This window comes from Polyergus mexicanus, unplaced genomic scaffold (genome assembly GCF_030449975.1).
Source record: "Polyergus mexicanus isolate NDT 795.1 unplaced genomic scaffold, iyPolMexi1.0 SCAF_38, whole genome shotgun sequence".
Lineage (NCBI taxonomy): Eukaryota > Metazoa > Arthropoda > Insecta > Hymenoptera > Formicidae > Polyergus > Polyergus mexicanus.
Genome location: NW_027223358.1, coordinates 112,171 through 135,471, shown reverse-complemented (window position 1 = coordinate 135,471; position 23,301 = coordinate 112,171). Strand labels below are relative to the sequence as shown.

Genomic DNA, 23,301 nt, shown 5'->3' with positions numbered 1-23,301 from the left:
CTTTACAACGCTCAACGAGAGAGAAAACGGGGTTGGGAGTATCCAGCCTCCGCCGAGAGTTTGCGGCATCTCCGAGAGCGATCCATCCAACCTTACACGAGAGAAGAAAACGGGGTTGGGCGTACTCAACCTCCGCCGAGAATTCTCGGCACCTCAAGTAAATCCGACCACCTACATGCAACGGCGATCGTCCAGTGGTAGGGAGTTCCCTGCCATTGATGGGTGTTCCCGTCAACCGTTGCACTCCTGCATTCCACGGGAAAAACCCATCCCGGACAAAACTATAACGCGCTATACGCGCACCGACAGTAATTCCGCGACCGCCATTTACGCGATCGGACTCGCCATTAATACGGCGCGCTAAGTCCCGCTCAGGAGGAGGATCTATATCCTGCCGCGACACCGATCGACGTACGAGAATCAAAACAGGCGCGTCAAAGGACCGCCCACCGGCCCGGCCGAAATTACCGTGTGGCGTTCCTGCGGCTGTATTCAAAATCATTTTTGTTACTAACTTCACGAAATCCATTTGTAACCATTTTCACACATTTCATTTATTGATTTAACATTCTACATAACAACATATTAAACATACAACAATTTATGTAACATTCATTCATTCGTATATTGGTAATCAATCTGTACACATCCTTCTCACAAATTAAATCTTTTATTAGTAAAAGATAAAGTCTAGTGATTTAACTATATCTCTACCACAACTGGTGACCCCGACGTGATCACGGACTTTCGAAAATTCACGTTCAAGCGCGGCGAATTTGAATCGGTGATCCGTGAGTTTTGTGAGTCATCGAGTTTCGAGTTCTGCTGTGATTCTTGTGTGGTTTGTGCCTTGTGTTCTTCGAGTCGACGAGATTTTCGAGTCATCGAATTTACGAGGACAGCATCTTACTAGACTACTGAATTTTACAACGCAGAATATTGACAGAATTCGACGATGCCTGTGGACGAATTTTCGACTTCGAATCCTTCAACGTCAACATCAGTTCCATCGGCTGGAGAACATCATCCGCGTTTAACGAATCCGACACAATCTTTTGCCAGTAATGAGCCTCATCAACAAGATCAACCAAACGAAATCCATTCTAACGAGTTTCGCCTTGTTAAATTGCCGAATTTTTGGTATAAGCAGCCTAAATTGTGGTTTGCTCAATTAGAAAGCGAATTCTTGGTTTTTCGGATCCGTTCAGATGATGTTAAATATAGCTCGGTTATACGGCATCTTGATGAGCAAGCTTTATTAGCTATTGCTGAGTTAATTGAAAATCCTCCTGAAAAAGATAAATATCTTCATGTTAAAAACATTTTGATTAATCGGTTTACTGATTCTGAGGAAAAACGTCTTCGTCAATTGTTAGCTGGTGTTGAACTGAATGATAAAAAACCGTCTGATTTGCTTCGCGAAATTAAACAATTAGTGGGAGGAGCAATTTCGGAAAATGTATTACATTCTATTTGGTTGCAAAGATTACCTTCTCAAGTTCAAGCCATTTTAGCCGTTGTGGAAGATTGCCCTTTAATCAAACTTGCTGAATTAGCTGATAAAATTTTGGATCGCGAAACTAGTCTTCAAGTCGCGACAATAGCTTCCCCTGTGGAGGAAAATACTTCGAATTTTACTAATCTCGAGCGTAGAATCGCAGCTCTAGAAATAAAACGTGTACGCAGTAGATCAAAATTTAAATACAAAGAAAAAAGAAGATCTAGATCATCTTCTAGAAACAAATTCGATAAAGATAACCAAAAAATTTGTTTTTATCACAAGAAATTTGGTACTAAAGCTTTTAAATGTACAATACCTTGTGATATGTCTAAATCTTTGGTCGAAAGGCAGGAAAACTAGCTTCACCGTTGAGTTGTGAGGCGGCTGACAACGGTTCACTTAACAATCGCCTCATTATTACTGATAAAACGTCAAGACTTAATTTTCTTGTTAATACAGGAGCTGATATTTCTTTGATTCCAAAAAGATTTGTTTCAAAAGTTCAAGTTATTTCTTCCAAGCTTTATGCAGCTAATGGAACCAAGATTAATACCTACGGTATAAAAATGTTAACTTTAAATCTTGTATTACAAAGAATTTTTAAATGGAAATTTTGCATTGCGGATATTCAGAGACCCATTTTGGGCGCAGATTTTTCGAGTAATTTTGGAATTTTAGTTGACATTAAAAACAAAAAACTTCTTGATAGTGTTACCGGTCTTTCATTTAAAGGAAAACTATCTAAAGTTAATCATTTGTCGATTTGCACTACATTTCCTGACTCACCTTTCCATAAGATTCTTGCTGAATTTCCTGAATTAACTCATTTTGCTCCTATATCAACAAATAAGATTCATCAAATTGAGCATCATATTATTACAAAAGGACCACCTATTGCTTCAACTCCTCGCAGATTGTCACCGGAAAAATTAAAATTTGCAAGAGACGAATTTAATTTTATGGTGGAACAAGGAATGTGTAGACCGTCAAGCAACACCTGGACAGCTCCACTTCATATGGTTCCTAAAAATGGACCGAACTCATGGAGACTTTGCGGTGACTATCGGGCTTTAAATGAAGCTACTGTTCCTGATCGTTATCTGCTTCCTCACATTCAGGATTTCACTGCTGGTTTACACGGTAAAAATATATTTTCTAAGATTGATTTAGTTAAAGCCTATTACCAAGTGCCAGTTGCGAAAGAGGATATATCAAAAACAGCTGTTACTACTCCATTTTTTCTCCATTTGAATTTCTTGTAATGCCTTTTGGTTTACGTAATGCTGCTCAGACTTTTCAACGTCTTATGAATATCATATTATCTGGACTTGATTTTTGTGTCTGTTATCTTGACGATATCTTAATTGCTTCTGTGAATGAGAAAGAGCATGCTGTACATCTTTATACTGTGTTTTCTCGGCTTAAACAATTTGGCATGACGATTAATTTGTCCAAATGTCTCTTTGGTAAGGATGAAATTTCTTTCCTTGGTTATTTAGTTTCCAAGCAAGGAATTAAACCGACATCTGAAAAGGTTAAAGCCATAATTGATTACAAAAAACCAAAAACAATTCACGAATTAAGAAGATTTATAGGTATTATCAACTTTTATCATCGTTGTCTGAAAAATGCTGCATCACATCAAGCAGTTCTTACGGATTATCTTAAGGATAGCAGGAAGAGGGATAAAAGATTAGTCACTTGGACTTCTGAAGCTGAAGAAGCTTTAAAAAATTGCAAAGAAGAACTCTTACGAGTCACAACTTTAGCGCATCCGGCTCCAACTGTTCCTCTTATCCTCACTTGTGATGCATCAGATTTTGCAGTTGGTGCATCTTTGGAACAGGTAATTGATGGAGTTAATAAACCGATTGCATTTTTCTCAAAGAAATTAGACGACACTCAACGTAATTATAGTACTTACGATCGTGAACTTCTTGGTATTTATTTAGCCATCAAGCATTTCAGGTACTTACTTGAAAGACGCCAGATTCTTATTCGGACAGATCATAAACCTTTAATTTATGCTTTTCAACAAAAATTAGATAAAGCTTCACCCAGACAAATCCGACATCTTGATTTTATTGCTCAATTTTCAACAAACATCGAGCATATATCTGGTAAACAAAATGTAGTTGCAGATTCACTCTCTAGAATTGAATCCGTTTCGATTTCCAGAGAAACTATGATAGGTAACTCTTCCAGAGTTAGCAGAATTACAAAGAGAAGATGAAGAATTAAAAGCACTTCTCACTAATTCTTCTTTCAAGCTTCAAAAACTTATACTTTCTGGCTCGACTACAACTATTTTCTGTGACTGCTCTACCGTTAATATTCGTCCTTATGTACCTCAACAGCTTCGTAGAAGAATTTTTGATGTTGTGCATGGTTTATCTCATCCAAGTGGTCGTTCTACCTGCAAACTAATACAACAAAAATTTATTTGGCCAACGATGAAGAAAGATATAGGCTAGATCGTGTCTGCCTTGTCAACGTGCCAAGATCCAAAAGCATACCAAGAATTTTCCTCAGAAGATTACTATTCCAGATCAACGTTTTCAGCACATTCATTTAGATTTGATTGGACCTCTTCCTATATGTCAAAATTTTCGTTATTGTTTAACTATGATTGACAGATTTTCTAGATGGCCGGAGGCAATTCCTCTTACCGAAATTTCAGCTGATACTGTTTCTACAGCTTTTTATACACACTGGGTTGCGAGATATGGTACTCCGCAGACGATCACTACCGATCAAGGTCCTCAATTTGAAGCTGCATTGTTTAAGGCTCTCACCAACTTAATTGGTTGCGAGCGAATTAGAACCTCAGCTTATCACCCGGCTTCTAATGGTATCCTAGAACGATGGCACCGTACATTGAAGAGTGCTATTATATGTCACGCAAATGAAAATTGGTTTGAAATTTTGCCAACTGTTTTACTTGGACTTCGTACTTGTTTTAAAGAAGATTTGAATGCGTCTCCTGCAGAAATGCTTTATGGATCTACATTAAGGATTCCTGAAGAACTTTTTAATGAAGAGGATCTTCCATCTGACCCTGAATTTTTTATTGAAAAACATAGAATACATATGAGAGAGATCAAATCAAGACCTACTGCACATCATCACAAAAAAACACTTTTTTTTCATAAAAATTTGTATGATTGCACTCATGTTTGGATTCGTGAAGATGCTGTTAGAAAATCTCTTCAACCTCCTTATTCTGGTCCTTTTCGTATTGTTAATAGGATTAATGATAATTTGTTTGCAATCGATGTTTCAGGAAAAATTGTCAATATCACCACAGAACGTCTTAAACCAGCCTTCCTACCGAAAGAAATTAGCGATGATGTTATTGTCATGACGTCTCCTTCTTCTTCCAATTCACCTCAATCAACTTTTCTTGAAAAACAAATCAAAACTTATTCTGGTCCAAGGAAGAAAGTTAGTTTCGCAACGTAGTACGTCGCTGGAAGGGGAATACTGTGGCGTTCCTGCGGCTGTATTCAAAATCATTTTTGTTACTAACTTCACGAAATCCATTTGTAACCATTTTCACACATTTCATTTATTGATTTAACATTCGACATAACAACATATTAAACATACGACAATTTATGTAACATTCATTCATTCGTTTATTGGTAATCAATCTGTATCCTTCTCACAAATTAAATCTTTCATTAGTAAAAGATAAAGTCTAGTGATTTAACTATATCGCTACCACAACCGCCCGATAACTAGCGGCATCTGCCGAAATCACGACCCGCGATCCGTAATCGATATTATATCGAACCGCCGAAATCGCGCTTCGCGCCGCGTATACGTGCATTGATTCGGATGCACCGCACGATCGCACCGCTATCCGATTCCGCATCTTACACGCACACGCTTGCATTATTGTCATACACATATCGCCATTCGCATTACATATATACTTTCGATACTCTGCTAATTTATTATACGCATATATTATACATTCGCGCACGCACTCACTCGCCTATCGTCTCACACGCACACAACTACACACGCCCACACACATACATCGTTTATACACATACACTCACGGTGTACACACACACACATTTATACGCAATAAATTATATTTTACCTAACAATATTTTCGTTCGTCTCTCGATACCCCCTTTCACGAGCCCCGGATTCCGACCGAGTTATCCGTCACCGCCTCGCGAAAGCGGTTTATTACAAATGTAATATATTTGCCCAATCGTATCAAATAATGGGTGAAGAATTAGAAAATCAACGGCGTTTAGAAATGGAGTCTGGTGAATTATTACCAGAATTACAATTATTATTTACTTTAAAACTAGGTATGGATTGACGTCGATATAATGCTCAAAGAACTGATGAAGTTGCTGCTGTTTTTTTATACAAATGTTGATAGAAAAATTCCAGAATCATACGTTACAATACGTAATAAAAATACTAAAACTTTGCAAAAAGTTAATATTATGGATCCTAATGTTGAACCATGGATATATTCATTGTTTTATCCATATGGTACTCAAGGATGGCATCGTCATTTAACAAAATTAAATAGTAACAGAGTTTAAATTACTAAATGGAAGGGTTTCATTTCAATCTCAAGAGTATTTTTAGCAATTAATACATTTTCATCCGTGTAATCTCTAGAAAATAGTATAATTATTAAATATTATTGACTAAATATTGTATATTATCAATATTTTATTATACAGATTATAATCTTAATAGATAAAAGTAATTATTAAATATATTTGTTGTGACGTGACGTTTTTGGGACGTCCGTCACAAGGGCCGAATGGCCCGATCGGGGGCGGTTTTTTGGGGGGCCTGCGTCTTCCTAATTTAGGGAGAGAGCGGCCCGATGGTCAGATCAGCGCGATCTGACTTTCGGTTGGAAAAATCGAAAATGTAAGCTCGAGATGAGCCCGCGAATTAGTTGTCGGCACGAGGTCGAGCGGCGGGATCCCATCCGGCGGAAGGAGAGGAAGAGAGAAGAGCGACGGCCAAGAGCGGGAGTCCAGGACACAGGAGACATCAGGTCGTAGTCTTTCAATATTAAGTACATTCATGGTGGCCAATATACCTCGCTACCGATAATTTAATATTACTATGACAGGGACAGAAGCGAAGGACCGGAAGGAACCGGCCGAAGGGGCGGCCACTCCACCCGCGCGAAGCGAGGGAGTTCCAAGGACGGAGCGGCGGGAGGATTTTTCACCATGGACCTATTTTTCGAAATAGGAAGGAGAACCGCTCGGACGCTGCCGAAATTCTGCATCTGCCAGTCAAACAACAACCGATTTAGGAAATTTCGGGGCGAGGATCCACCAACACGGCCGTGATGACAAGGATCGCGAGGACCGCAGGACGGCCCTGCGTAACGCGAAAGCGCCACAAGTGGCGCGATAGCGATTTATCGCGCTGATGTGTCTCCTGCAGGACTCTCGCTCGGCACTGTTCGGCGAGCCTTTAGAGAAGACGCAGGCTTTTCCAGGAGCGAGCGAAATACCGAACCGCTTAAGAGAAGCACCGAGAACTTCCGGCCGGTGGGACGAGCGTCGTCGACCCGATTTTGTTGCCGAATAACTGTAGGTAATTAATTCGGATGAATCGCGCCCTAAATAGTTGTCGAGCCACACGTTTTGGTGGATTAATTTGGTGAATATTTTTGGTAGATTAAGTCGCACGGCCGACGGGCACATGTCGCTCATCCGAATTAGATAAAATAGGCTCTCTCTATTCACTTCGCCGCCGCCGACAGTCATTAGTGTTATTTTCGTGTTAGTCTGTATAATATGTTGTAAATTATCGGGATTTTTGCGTTCACGCGATCGATATGCCGACTCGCGCAAAGTATTGCGCCGCGCGACTCGTACATCACAATCGTTATCGATAGTTTCCGTATTGTTTCTGTATATTGTTAGCGCGTGTTTTTTGATTGATTTGTATTGTAAGAAATTAGAGTTGGAAGGAAGCGAAATCCTAAAACTTTGTACAATAAATCTATCGGGTGTCTTTGAGCCCGCTATTAGTTTCCGCGAGTCATTCGAGTTAGAGATTAGGCATTTCCACGCAAAGGTCGCCGTCATTGTTATTGAGACGTATATCGGCTTACCGCGAGCCGGACCAACGGACCGATTTGAGTCGTGCAATCTAGAGTTTTCTATTATACCGAAGCGGATTCACGAGCGTGCGTAAAGTAGTTACCGGCGTATTCGAGAGATTTCTTTAGCTGTCGCGGCCTCATTAAGTCTCGTACGGCGGAAATCCTCGCGGCCGAAAAGTCGAGATAAAGCGCGTAAAATGCCCGGTAATTTGATATTGTTGCGCACGGTCGTGCCGATCTCCGCGGAAATGATATATCTTATTCTCCTGTAAAATAATTACTGTCATCTAAGGCTATTATTCATACGAACGGCTCTATACTCTTGTTTCTTTCGTTTTAAATATATTATTGTTATCTTTGTTTTAACCGACCGAATGCTCATGTTTGGCTCCCGTGTTCTCGACTCTCAAGATTTCTCCCGTCTTCCCCGAACCCCCCCCTCTACCATTTCGGGTATACTGAATAGCCGCGGAATTTTGCCGTCGCGTTAATTATCGATCGCGCGGTTATCTTTTGGTGTTGCGTTTTTCGTGAATGGTGCGGCCTGCCGTACCTGGCGCCCAACTTAGTTTATTTGTGATTTCGGGAACTTTTGTGGATCGCGAGATCGATATTCGAAATGCGCGCCGAAGGTGTACCGTGGGCATCGGAGAACCGCCCGCCGAATCAATAATTATTAATTAAATAATTTAAAAAGAAATATACGGTTACATTGTATAATTTGACAAGCTGGAAGTAAAAAAAGTACTTAATAATGAAATAAGATATTTGTTTTCCTTTGTTTGGACATTTGTAATTTGTAAATCAAAATCTGTATTTTTGTCGATACGTTTCTGATGAAATATAGCCTTTTTTAAATCTGCCATGCCACTGAAATATGTAATCCATCAAAGGACACAGTGTCATAATCCAAAGTAGATTTAAATTTATAATGTACAGACATTGTGTTACTACAAATTTATACATACCTGTCATTCAATTTCGGCGGATGACAACGGCATGAAACAAACCAAGCTTAGTACGTCAGAGCCAATTGGATGCTCGAAAAATTCATTATAGAAAAATAATCATAACAAATCTTTTAACACAAAATATTTCGTCCGTACCTTATTTTATCGAAAAAAACGCAAAACCGAGTCAAGCTTTATTCGCCACTAATCTCATACACGCTATTGAGACCCGTTCTACGATAAGTCATTAGTCGTTAATCGTAAGCAAATTGACCAACCAACCATTCCAAGATTTGGAATAATCAACTGTGGTTAACCAATTTTCTTATGACTAACGACTAACGACTTATTGTAGAACGGGCCTAACCTCGCATGTCCCGACGCGAGTTGTCATAAACTGTCATCATCATCATTGCGAAATTCGTCGCGGTCTCGATCGCCTGAAATCGACCACCAATCACATACGCGGTAAAATTGCAACAATACGTGCGATACATATCGACTCAAAACGCACACTTCTTGGTACAAATGACTTTTTTTATAGAAGATTTTGACAATTCTTCATTAATGCAGCATTTTATAATTATATCATATTCTAGAAATTTCAAATGCAATTATAATATCTAATTTTTTATAAGTTTCTAAAATCTGTCAGCAAATTTTCAGAAATATTACAAATGCAATGTTGCATCTGAAACATTCAGAAATATAACGCGTACAATGTAAATGTAATATTACTTTCATCATGTATCAGAAATGTTTCTAAATCATTGCATCTGCAATATTTCTTATGCAATATTACAGAAACATACAAATATTAAAGCAAACTTTTTTATCTTTTTGAAAGATTTCAGAAATATTGCAAATACAATATTTTAAAAAACATGATGCAAGTACATTTCTGAAATATTTCGGATGCAAAGTTACAACTGAAATGTTAATGGAATATTTCTGTACCATTTCTGAATATTACAGTATTTCAGCAATATTACATGCCGAGTGGATGGAGAATTTAACGTCCCAAAAAAATAAAGCCTATTTCAGCTATTTAAAATCATATACAAATATTGCATAGCAATATGTCGAAATATGATGGGCACTGGGTATGTGGTATTGTATTACGATATCAAAGTAATATACAGGGTGCCAGCCAGACTTTAAAGTCTTATAAAAAATTTAATTCTGAACAAAAAATTTCCTATAAACATAAGTCGAAAAATGTTTTCTTAAGAAGTTATCGCTCAAAAACCTCTGAAAACGTGATTATTTTATACATTTTTCCAAATATCATGGAAAATGTGCATTTTTTAACAAAGAGTACCGAAACAAAAGTTGTAGAAAATTAAATTATCTTTCAAATGAGATTAAAATGATTGTTGTACGTTCCATAAATTTTGAGAGATAATCAGTTACAAAAAGTGCTTTTGTTACTTATTGCTAGATCGATTAAAGTTGGATCAGGAGAAAATCCGTAAAGCGACTAGATCGGTCATGCCGAGTGTATTGGAGCTACGGGGGGACATTTTAAGAATAGTTAGTTTTTTCACGTCTTTATTTATTTTCTACTATTACGTGCTATTTTAATTTAAAAAAATTTATTTTATTTTCATAAAAGAAAAAAATTTTTATTTTTTATTTTTATCGTTTTTTCAAGAAATTTATTAAGTTTCATTTTCCTTTTATTTCATTTTCATCTTACCTTTTGCTCTTTCTTTGCATCAGAGGTTTTTAAGCGATAACTTCTTAAGGAAGCATTTTTCGACCCACGTTTATACAAAATTTTTTGTTCAGAATTAAATTTCCTATAAGATCTCAAAGTTGAATGTTCGGAGCCACCCTGTATATTATTTAAATGTGTTATCATTAATATTAAATTAAAATAAATATATTTTATTATTATTATTACTATTGTTATTATTACTATTAGAAAATGTAAAAGAAGAACGACAATGTAGGATTGAGAGATGTGAATTTAATAAATATTAGTTTTGCCGCGTGAAATTTCAAAGTTAATAAATCTTACTATCATTAAATTTGATATTTGACTTTCTTTAAATAAAATTTTTTGAACTTATCGATTTTGTATCATTTTATAAATTCATCGCGTACAAGAATATTTTTATTTAACATTTATTAATACAACAAAACAGGGTTGGGAAATAATGCGTTACTTGTAACCTCGTTACTGTTACAGTTACTTTTTTCGGTAACGGCGTTACAATTTTGTTTGTAACGGAAAAAAATAACTTCGTTACATTTTTCGGTAACAAGTAACGAATTTAACAGTTATTTTTATCGTTACTTTTTTCAAATTTGCTCGGTATAATTTTTATACAAAGGAATATATTGATAAAAGTTTTGGAATGCAGTATATGGAAACTACTGCAAACTTATTCTGGTATCTCGGTTTTTTCTATTTTGTAAGATAATGTAAGTTAAAAATTTTTAAATTGATCTTGTATGTTTTTAAAATGTATGTAAAGTTTGTGTTATATATAAAAAAACTAACGGAAATTATAACGATTAAAAAAGCGTTATTATATATAAAAGCGTAACGGTAACAAGTTACTTTTTAAAATTAGTAACGAGTAACAGTAACGAGTTACTTTTTAGAAAAAAGAATGGTAATGATAACGAGTTACTTTTATAAAGTAACTTTTCCAACCCTGCAACAAGATAATATTTATTTATTATTACAATATAAGGTATGAATAATAACAAATGCAAAACATGAAAAAACAAAGAGAAAAAGTGAGAACGAAAGTATTATTGCAATTATTAAAAGATATGATGATAGTTGCACGTACATGTGCACGCATGCACGCACGCACACACGTATATATTTTTTAATGTATTAATGTTATTAATATTTTAAAATAAACTTTACAAAAATATGTGAAATCCGTCTAAAAAAGACATCACAGATGTAAAATATCGCTAAGTATATCTTTCTCCAGCCAAAATAGTCCTTTACAAAAATTAATCGCCATCAAAAGTATTATCTTCTCAAAAACTATATTTATCTTTAGAAAAATTTATCGCCATCAAAAATATTATCTTCTTAATAATTATATTTATAAATTACATTTTATCTGTATTAATAACATAGGAAAACAACTTAAAATCACAGGGAAACAACTTAGCATCAAAAAGAAGTAAAATAAAAAAAATCTAATAAATCTAGAAAAATATAATGTATAATATTCAGTTGAATTATTTTTTATAACTAGAATAGATTTTTTAATGTAAAATGCAGAAAATATTAAAATTGTGAAATTTTGCCTTGTTATTTATTTAACATTGTACTCTATTCTACTTGCAGAAGCAAATAAAATGCAACAAAATATATTTATATAGCATAAGAGAGACTGTAGAACTTAAAATTGATCGTACAAATGTATAATTTTTATATATTTTTAAAATATTTATATACATATATATAAATAATAAATTATTTATATCTAAATAATTATTCATATTTATTTAATCTAAATATATTCAAACGTATATTCAAGAAAAGAAAACACAAAACACAAAAAATTAAATTTCGAAAATTAAGAAGTTAAAATTACAAAAATAAAAATTCAAAAATTAATGTTAAAAAAATAAATATAAAAAAATTTCGTGTGCAAAAAAAACTTAGCGCTGTTATTCCAATTAAAATTAACATTATGAATATAAAACAAACTATAATATAATACTATAGTATAAAATAATAAAATAAAATAACTATAATACAAAATATAATACAAACTAAAATAACTTTACATAATGCGTCGTCTACAATGGCAGCAAGAGTAGTAGATTAAGACTGTAAGACGTCAGGGTAAGCTGGTTTTTCGGTGTAATAGGGCGTAGAGTAAGGCCATAAGCGAAATGGTTGAATTCTATTTCCTACGGTCTGCTCCTTTACTCTCAGCCAATGAGAGCTCGACAGTGGGAGCAAGGGCGGGAGCACAGCTGTGTTGTTTGTATGTCGGTTAACACACAATGTCAGACATGGAATCTCTTTGTGCGGAAGATGAGCTCAGCAGTGACCGAGAGCTAATTGCCGTGGTCCGAGTAAATAGATTTTTGTACGACAAGACTGAAAAATTATATACCAATGGGGAGGTGAAAGCCGCAGCATGGGCGCAGATCGGCGCGAGCCTCACTCATCCAGTAGAAGTTAAGTTTATTTCGATTATTTTAAAATGTTGGTACGGTTTTGTAGCGATATGTTGTTACGGTATAGTCGATGAACGAGGTGTCACATAATAAATTGGCGAAAGACATGTTTGACAGAATACAGGTTAGGTTAGGTTAGATTTAGATTATAACTTTGAGACACTAGGAAAAGAAAATGTAATAATTTATTTGTCAGATCTTGTTGCTGAAAAAATATTTTACGCCCTGAGGCAACGCTTTGGAAAAGAGCGGAGGAAGGTTGGGCAGTCTATGCCGAGGTCTGGAGCTGAAGCAGATCAGCCCAGATACACACCAACTTGGGAGCTGTTCAAGGACCTGAATTCCTGGAGGACATCATCAAACTTAGAAGGTAAGTGTTGCGGCTTGAGAAGTTCTGCATGATAAATGTCGATAACTTATTATTGTAATGTGATTGCAGAACCTTATCCAACTACAAATCCAAAATCCAAAAGGACATTTCTACAAATAATCAAGTGCCACAACTTTGCACAAGTTCCTCATTCGCGTCTACGTCTGCTCCTTCTAATGGTCAAGTAACAACAGTGTTTTGCATTCCCCCCTCTGTTACGTCTGCTGCAGCAAGCCCAGACACATCTAATTCTTGGAATTGGGACTTATTTACAAGACTCGCAAGTAAGGAGATTAAAAGACTCATTGTCAGGTCTCCACAGTTTGTTATAACATTCTAGATTAATCTAAAGTATTCCTCTGTTACATTTTCAGGTACTGAAAAGTCAGGTACTGAGGATTCTATAAAAATATCTGAGGATTCCTGTTCGCCACTTCCTCTTGCAGCAACACCTCTTGCTACATAATCTCCTACAACACCATCATCTGCAGTTACTTCGGGATCTGAAAGCAATAATGCAGTACCACAGGTGCAGAGAGCTATGTCCAAGATTGGCACCAAGCGCAAGGTGCCCCCTTCTGATTCTTTTGCAACTAAAAAACGACAGGAGATAGACGCTGTCAGTAAGTCTTTCATTGAACAAAGTAAGGGATTGACAGATCTTGCAGCGAAGATCGGTGAAGCAATTACGGCTCCATCTCCACAATCAAGTACTTCGTCAGCAGTATAAGCATAGTGAAACAAGACTGAGATAATCTGTAATTTTTGCTCAAAAGTTCAATTTACTTACTGTGATTTTATAACCAATAATTATAATTATTATAATAATCTTATATAAAAACCACAAAAGATATTTTGTTTATATATAGTTTTATTATTAATACATAGTTTATTATATATAGTTTTGTTATTACTAATGTAAAATTTTAGGAAATAACATGAAAGTGGCCTTTGGTTTAATTTATAACTTATTGTAGACTAAAAAATTGAGTCTTCATAATATGTTCATTTTTATATTTGAATAAACACTACTATTCGTACTTTTCAAAAATAGTATTAAGTATTTTTTGGTAGAACTTACATTGCAGTCCAAAGCAAAATTGAGTTTAGGTTATGTTTTTGTATTATTGGGTTGAGTAAAAAGTCATTGCGTATTTTTGCAACAGATGGCATTAGTTCAGTTTTGGCAGTACTAGAGTCATTCACACATATGTTTGTCATATATCGTTTAACAGCTGACGGTTTAAGCTTCATTCTAAAAAAAATTGAGCGATTTGGTTGAGTTTTGGAGATTTTACAACAAGTTGAAGATGGAAGAACAAACTGTGCATTTTCACCAAATTTTACTGTTTTACTTCCGTAAAGGGAAGAACGCGCATCAAGCTTGTGAAAAATTGCGTAAAGTTTACGGTGACGATGCTCTACAAGAACGTCAGTGCCAAAACTGGTTCAAGAAATTCCGCGCTGGTGATTTTGATCTCAAAGATGCTCCTCGATCAGGAAGGCCCACCGAGATTGATGACGACAAAATAAAGGCATTGATCAAGTCAAACCCACGTTACACGACACGAGAGATTGCAGAAACATTGAAGATCAATCAAAAAAGTGTTCACGTCCACCTAAAGAAGCTGGGATACGTAAGCAAGCTCGATATTTGGATTCCTCACGAACTCAAAGAAGTTCATTTGACGGCGCGTCTAAACATCTGCGATATGCTCATGAAACGTGAAGAAAACGATCCTTTTTTTAAACGAATGATAACTGGTGATGAAAAATGGATTGTTTACAACAATGTGGAACGCAAACGGTCTTGGTCCCGACGTGACGATTCGCCTCAAACAACTTCAAAAGCAGAACTTCATCAGAGGAAAGTTATGCTCTTAGTGTGGTGGGATTGGAAGGGTGTGATGTTTTTTGAGCTCCTACCAGGAACCGAACAATCAATTCGGATGTGTACTGTCGGCAATTGGACAGTTTGAACGAATCTGTCATCCAGAAACGTCCGGAGCTCGTCAATCGTAAAGAAGTTGTGTTCCATCACGACAACGCGAGACCACACACATCTTTGGCGACCCGTCAAAAATTATTGGAGCTTGGATGGAATGTGTTGCCCCACCCAGCATACTCGCCTGACCTTGCGCCGTCAAACTTCCACTTGTTTCGCTCTCTTCAAAACTCCCTGCGTGGAATAACGTTAAATTCAGATGAGGCGATAAATCATCACCTTGTTCAGTTTTTCGCTAATAAAGACAGATCCTTCTACGAACGGGGAATTATGAAGCTCCTACCAAGGAACCGAACAATCAATTCGGATGTTGGCACCGAAAGATGGCAAAAGGTCATCGAACAAAACGGAAAATATATCATTGATTGATCTTTGTTTTTTATAAAATAAATGACTTCGAAAAACATACAAAAAATACGCAATGACTTTTTACTCAACCCAATAGTTTGAAGGACGACAAATAAAAAATAAATGTTTTAATATAATCGTTTACTTTATTCAATCTTCTTATTGACAAACTTATAAACAAAATTATCAGTTTTAAAAATATTCATTATGCACTTTTCATAGACAAGTAACACAGCATTCAACTACAGAACTAAATAACAAATTATAACCACATATAAAATGCAAAACAAAACGTAAATTTAACAACTATGCGAGAGAGTTAATTATTTGATCTTGAAAAACTCTCATATACTGCCAGGGCACCTGGGCTTCTCCAACTGGAGATACAAAATACTGCTTGAGGTAATTGCGCATACCTTCCGACACTGAGCCACCTCGATTAGCTCCAGTCCTACCTAACTCTTTGAAAAATGCATAAGGGCCAATAGTCCTCCATCGACCGTCATGAATAAGCCCATCCTCATCCTCAACATCGAGCCAATCAGGAGGACAATACTGAGAGGCATATTTATCATTACCGTCATTACAGCTCATAATGAAGTTGTAGAGACAAACAAGAGCTTTTACAATCTCTTCTATATTTGCTACAGAAAAACGCAATCGTTTGTGCAAAATATGCCAGCGTGACACTAATATTTCAAATGTGTTTTCTATGCAGAGACGAGCCCTACTGAGTCGGTAGTTGAAAACACACTGCTCGTCTGTCAATCTATTGCGTCTTGCATTGCGGCGTATGAGATACGTGTTAAGGGGGAAGGCCTAATCGGCCACAATCACATGTGGGACATCTCTCCCTGGCAGAGGTATTGGTGATGGAAGATCAGCGTCACCAGAGGCAAGGTCTGCAGCTAATTCAGAATTTCTCCACACACCACCATCACTGATCGAACCTGTAAATACATCAAATACACTTCATTGCACGTTACTATTAATTTGATTCCTATCGTTCCTATAGTTATTAAGAAGCGATTACCAAACTGTCCAATGTCCACCCATGTAAATTTATAATTCAGAGTGCCAACAGCACTATACTGAAGAATTACTTGTAGTTGTGGTATTGTGATCCAGAGCATGGCGGCTTTTCGATTTCCATATGTATGCCATCAAGAGCACCGATACAGTTTGGAAATTGCAACATATATTCTTTATTAATTTTTTTTCAGCCATCAGCATCTATTGTGGGAAGCACAACAGGTTGCAAGACATGCCAAATATCACGACAAACTTCTGGTATTATTTTGCAAACCGTAGATTTTCCAACTCTGAATTTCAGATGCTTTGTCCGCATGCTTTCTCCTTGAGCAAGATATCTGCATTAAAAAAAGACATATTAATATCAAATTTAATTTTTAAAATGCAGAATTGATTAGTACTCACGTCAAGGTTAGGCTCAAATGAAAGAGGCCTGGGTGAAAGAGGTGTCCGGATGCTGCGCTTTTCCAGGTATGGATGCACCAAATTGAGCAAGAATTCAAACTGCTTCGGCTACATTCGAGTATATCCGAAAAATTCTTCGTGATCACTGATACTCAGTTCGCGAAACAGGTTAAGGTTGAAACCCTGATCAAATCTGCGTCTATTCACGGGCCGTACCCACCACCTTCGACCAATAACTCTCCTCGTCTGAACAATGCACCATTGAATAGTCAGAAGCTGGCTCCATAACATCATAAATAACACAACTTGAATTTTTTGCAAATCCATGACTGCTATACATCAACAACGCTATACACCACAATATTTTGATTTACCGCCATTTGCCGCCTATGTACAAACTGATAATGTTCGTCGACGCTGATTGGCTTATTGTAATCCTTACTATATACCATTGTAGACACTTATGCGTAAGGAGGCTTTAATCCTACAGCCTACGTCTAATGCCTACTCTTTTCATTTGCTACTCCTGCTGCCATTGTAGACGACGCATAACACAGTGCTACTTCCAGATAATATATATCCGTCTATCCGCAACAGAATCATAATAAATAAATATACTAATTGTCCATCCAGACACTCCCCTCTGGATAAAGAGATTGTTGAGGCGTCGTTCTCGGCAAGGAGTTTCATACGTGATAACCCTGACGTGATCTTCACGAGAGCTGATAGAGGCAACGTTATCGTAACCCTTAAAAAAATAGAATATATCAACAAAATAAATATATCAACGCTCTTCTTGAAGACAGCAACACATATTCAATCTTACAGAAAGATCCTACCAAAAAATTAATCAGAAATCTCCATGACTTGCTTGCGACATGGAAAAAGCTTGAATATATTACTGACTTGACGTACAAAAAAACTTAACTACACTAATGGCGTATTACCGAGAGCCTACGGACTGCTAAAAATCCACAAGCCGGAGTGCCCCCTTAGAATTACCGTTTCGTCAATCAATACTCCTTTGTGCGAATTGGCATCCTTTTTACACGACATAATTTATGATTTGATACCAACAGCCAACAGTCACATATCTGACAGTTTCCAATAAGTTGAGAAACTAACAGACATACACATACATGACGATCACAAATTGATCTCATTAGATGTGATATCATTATTCACTAACATTTCTATAGACTTGGCTTTAGATAGTATAAAAAAGAGACGGAATTTTTTTGGGGAGAAATGTGCCATACCTCGTTACAAATTTTTGGAAGCAGTCCGCTTCGTTCTTAACTCCACATTTTTTAACTTTGACGACGTTTGCTATAAACAGACTTTCGGCACTCTCATGGGTTCATCGTTCTCTCCGATCATCGCCGACATCACGTTATAAGACCTGAAGATGTAGGCGGTTGAGATTCTTCCGTTCAATTTATCTCTTCATTATAGATATGTAGACGATGTCGCACTGGCAGCTCCCTCTCTCTATGTTCAATGTTGTGCTATACACTTTCAACTCTTTTCATCTAAGATTACAGTTTACGATGGAGAAGGGAGTTTACGATGGAGAAGGGAGTTTACAACCGACTCAATTTTTTAGACGTGACCATAATTTTAAACAATTTTTTAACTTTTGACTGGTATCACAAACCTACTTTCTCGGGCAGATATTTGCATTTCGAGTCTCGACATCCTCTCTGCCATAAAAAAAGCACTGCCATCGGCCTCATCGACAGAGCTTTCCGGCTTTCACATCCAGGCTTCCACCAAAAAAAGTCTGCATTTCGTCATAAATACGCTACTAACAAACGGATGTCCACTGACGTTCATATTCAACATATTGCAAGAGCGCTCAAAATCTCTGTCATTTACACACAATAAATTTGACAAGACGGATACCACGATTAGTAACGACGAAACTTCTGAGCATCATGCATTTTTTAACATCCCATACGTTCCAACTATTTCGGAACGATTTAGGTCTGTGGTTCGTAATTTACAGAATTATCAAATACCGGCATGAACAAATTGCACAAATTTCTCTGCGTGGATAAAAACAATTTGCCAAAAGAACTACGCAATCTCTATAAAATCTTCTGCAAGAACCACGATGCGTCGGTCAGACAAGCAGACTTCTAAAAACTCGATTAGCGGAACATCGAAACCACATCACAAGAACCGCACAATATTCTGTTATCGACGCACTACAGGTTGAGTAATCACCCTTTTGAATGGGATATTGTGGAAGTCTTGGATGAAGAACACATATATGAAAGGCGCTTGATGTCGGAGATGATTTTTATAAAACGACAAACTAACAGTTTAAATCTCCAGAGCGACACGAAGAGCTGGCATCAAGCGTATATCACGGAAAATTTATCAATAATTTAAAAATCTATATTCATCGCACGATGATATGTCATAGACGTTTATTTTTCTCTTCTTGCGGATAGTCTGTGTTTATTATTTATTTATTCTTGTTACAACGTCATACGCGAACATTTTATATTTGACATTATCATACGCGAGTTTGATTTAGCAGCCGATAGTAGTATCTTGCTTTCATTGGCCCGCGATGTTCTTGATGTTGAGGTGAATCGCTTCCGTTTCATTTCCGACGCTTTACTATATTTCTCTTTTTTAATACTTTCCATACATGTGTTACATTAGGTCTTAAAAAGAAAATTAGAATGGTCCTTCGTGTGACTCAAGGAATTTCTTCTTTCATGGCTGGCACCGGAGGAAGATTCTTCTCATTTTCCCATCGATACTGTGAGCCGTGACTCAAGATATGCGCATACTTTAATTAATACGTATGTAACCGCCGTATGTCTTTTTTTTGTTCACATACTATTTAATCCACATGTTTTTTTTTGTCTATTTGTACAGCACTCACTGAAGATGATGGTCCGATCCAGGAACGAAACGTTCAAAATTTACCACAATAAATAATTATTAATTAGAATATTATGGGAAATGTAACCGCGCTTGGCTCTTAATTATCCCGATTTTCTTTATTTTATATATTTATTTTACATAAATTAAATAAATTCTCAATAATTATGTGTCCTGTTTTCGACACAAACGCATCAATACAAATAGAATCATTTTCAAAAATAATCTTTATCATTTATAATCGCTTTAATATAAATTTATTTTGAACAAGAATAATTTACGAGAATATTTGCACATCAAAAATCAAGTCTTTAAAATATACAGTTGGCAATTAACAGCGGACAATACATATATATATTTATTTATTTCAATACACATCAAAACTGTAACGACCTTATAATTTACATAAACCACATATTTTCAACATAAAAGTTATTATTTTGAGCGTTTCATCGCCTTATATGCCTTCCGTGGCAGAATTTTGACTGCGGAAAAAGTTCGCCGCAGAGCCATCTCGCAACATAATAGCGATACTGATTGTGCCCATGTATAGCATTCGTGAGAAAACATATTTATAATCCTTGAAAAGTAATTGCGGTGCGCTCAGACATCAGGCTCTTTGGCCGCAATATAAATTTAAATAGTAAGCTTTTCAACAACTTAAAAAAAAACAAATTTTTAAGAAGATTAAAAATTATAAAGACTGTATGTAACATTCACTGAAAAATTAACTTTTTATGCATTTTATGCATATTAAATAGAATTGATAAAATTATATTAGAAACAATCTGTCTATAATATAATTGAACATAAATATGCAAAATAAATTTAATATTGAATTTCTAAACAGAATATTTATGTATGATGCAAAAAACATTTATCAAATATTAAGATTAAATGTAATTTTATATACTAGACAAGTTTATTGAAGATATCAATTTATTTAATACAAATAAAGGAGAAAGAGAAACAAATTTAGGAGATTGATTAGATATTTAATTTTAAAATATTTGTTATGTATATATATATATATATGTGTGTGTGTATATATAGAAATGAGAAACAAATTTAGAAAATTTATTAGATATTTAATTCTAAAATATTTATACGCGTATAAATATATATATAATTAATAAATATATATTAAAATATTTTTTATGTATATATATACAGGGTGTATAAAAAGTACCGGGACGGTGAAATATCTGGAAAACTAAGCATTTTCGAAAAAAATGTTTCAAATACAATAAAAGTTGTAGAGTTTCCAAAAATTTATTTACTAGATACTATGAGTTTAAACTTGGGTGGCATCGCCAAAGTCAAGATAAGATCACCTTATATTTTTTAAATGGAAACCCCTTCTTTTTATTGCATATTCTTATAATTTATCTCGAGAGCTTTTCAAAACACTATAATAAAGTATTTTTCATTAAGTACTTTTTGAGTTATTTTATATCTTAATTTGCCATATTTTGATATAAAAAATAAAATCGTAAAATATTTAGTTTTCGATAATCTTAACGTAATACTTTTAAGTAATATTTTTAAGTAATAAGTAATCATAATTGTAATTATATAATTGATTAAAAATTATCCGATTTATATCGTGTTTCGTGTTATTTTAATCGCAAGAATCTCATTAATCCATTATAATTATTTTTATACAGATGAAATGGAAAATACAAGTTTCACTTTTTATTTAAAAGATGTTTATATTTTGTAGATAAGGAAAGATCCCCGATACTGGAGACCGAGAAAGAATAAAGGAGTAAGTAAGATGACAAACATGAAAGAGTTCCGAAGCCTCGCTCGCGTGACTCCTTTCATCTGTAATCTTTCACGTATATATGTCATCTTACTATAGAAAATAAAATTTTTGTATTTCGCATTTTATATATCTGAAAATAATTGTAATGGATTAATTACATTTTTGCGATTAAAATGACACGAAACACGACATAAATCGGATTATTTTTAATGAAATCAGTAATCATAATTTTAATTACATAATTGACTAAAAATTATCCCATTTATGTCGTGTTTCTTGTCATTTTTAATCGCCAAAATTTCATTAAAGTATCATAATTATTTTTGGATATATAAAATAAGAAAATAATAATTTTAAAATATTTATTTGGACAAGTCACAGCTATCGGATGAGGCTTTCAAATTTTCACTGCAGAGACAGCAAATCTTTTATACAAACCATAAAGTTTGTGTGATATGATTTACTATATATACATATTTGATGCATATTTATGTACATATGTAAGTGTAACATAAATGACAGTATTGATACAATAAATATCGGTACGATCAGTAGCTGCACGTGGTAAGTGCAGGCTTGTTTGTTACCGCATACACTCGGGTTCGAATCCCGAGTAAAGCGTGAGTCGCCGCTATCTGCAGATAATACCCCCCCGTACAATCCCCATAGTCCCTATATCATCCGCATCATCTGGATATGTGCCCCCGCATCGTCCGCACCATCCAGATATATACCTGCGCTAATATGCGCAGGTACTGTTCAGCAATTTTTTTTTTTAAATATAAAATAATTGCTAAATTAATTTTATACATAAAGACATTATTTATATTTTACGGAAACATTTTTTACGAGATATTTGACCGTTTCCAGACTTTTCTAACACCCTGTATAACGCGAGAGATTATAGATAAAGCGAGCATTGCGAGCGAGATTTCGGAACTCTTTCATGTTAGCTATCTCGCTTGCTCCTTATTCGTTCTCGCTCTCTCTCTCTCTCTCTCTCTCTCTCTCTCTCTCTCTCTCTCTCTCTCTCTACTGTGCCATGTGGCAACGGCATAGGTGCTCGGAATCGGTCCGAACATCATTATTTGTCTTGAGATCGTCCACCGTGCACCGTCCATCGTACGAAGATGAAGCCGACAAAGCTGAGACAAAGTAAGTACAATACTTTATCTTATTATAAATATATTTAATTAACATTATTAGAGTTATAAATTATTGAAATTTGTGTATCCATATATATTGTCTATATATATATAACGCTACATAAATTACAATAATGTAAACTGATAATGTAAACATTCTTTTTCTATATTTTTCTTCTCCTTTTTCTCTTATATATTCTCTTTTATTCTTCTGTAAATAAAACATAAAGAGACACAAAGTAAAGAGAGAATATACTATTTATTTCCTTTATTATATTAATATATTTTTTTTGTTTTCAGCCCGAAGTACGACTAGCCTGCCGGACCATAGGGCTGCCGGATTATCGGGGACGGCGACAGTGACGATGCCGCCCAGGCCCACGGCGGCCGAGGCCAGGACGGCGACGGCGACGACGGCGACGGCCAGGGCAGCGACGGGCGGAGCGGTGAGTGCCGTGTCCACGATGGCCGGGCCCACGGCGGCCGGGGCCAGGACAGGGACGGCGGCGACGGCGACGGCGGCGACAGCGACGACGGCGACGACGGCGACATCGCCGTTCCAAAGAGGACAAGTACTCTGCGTTGATACCACTGCTT

The 23,301-nt window shown here is 35.9% G+C and overlaps 2 protein-coding genes and 1 pseudogene across 2 annotated transcripts in view; all 3 read left to right on the top strand.

Annotated features, from left to right (window-relative positions):
• The first annotated feature begins 955 nt into the window (after positions 1-955).
• Positions 956-7,093, top strand: LOC138943763 (uncharacterized). Its single transcript, XM_070314699.1, has 6 exons — positions 956-1,685; positions 2,180-2,641; positions 3,001-3,469; positions 4,138-4,736; positions 4,785-4,945; positions 6,947-7,093. Exons 1-6 carry the CDS (start codon positions 956-958, stop codon positions 7,091-7,093), a joined length of 2,568 nt encoding a protein of 855 aa, XP_070170800.1.
• Positions 7,094-16,962: 9,869 nt separating this feature from the next.
• LOC138943762 (uncharacterized) lies at positions 16,963-18,777 on the top strand (annotated as a pseudogene).
• A 3,912-nt stretch (positions 18,778-22,689) lies between these two features.
• The window catches only part of LOC138943761 (uncharacterized protein C11orf24-like), a 2,642-nt gene continuing 2,030 nt past the window's right edge, over positions 22,690-23,301 (top strand). The window contains exons 1-2 of the mRNA XM_070314698.1: positions 22,690-22,714; positions 23,005-23,276. Of these exons, the coding sequence (XP_070170799.1) occupies positions 22,690-22,714; positions 23,005-23,276 (297 nt within the window). The remainder of the gene's footprint in view (positions 22,715-23,004; positions 23,277-23,301) is intronic.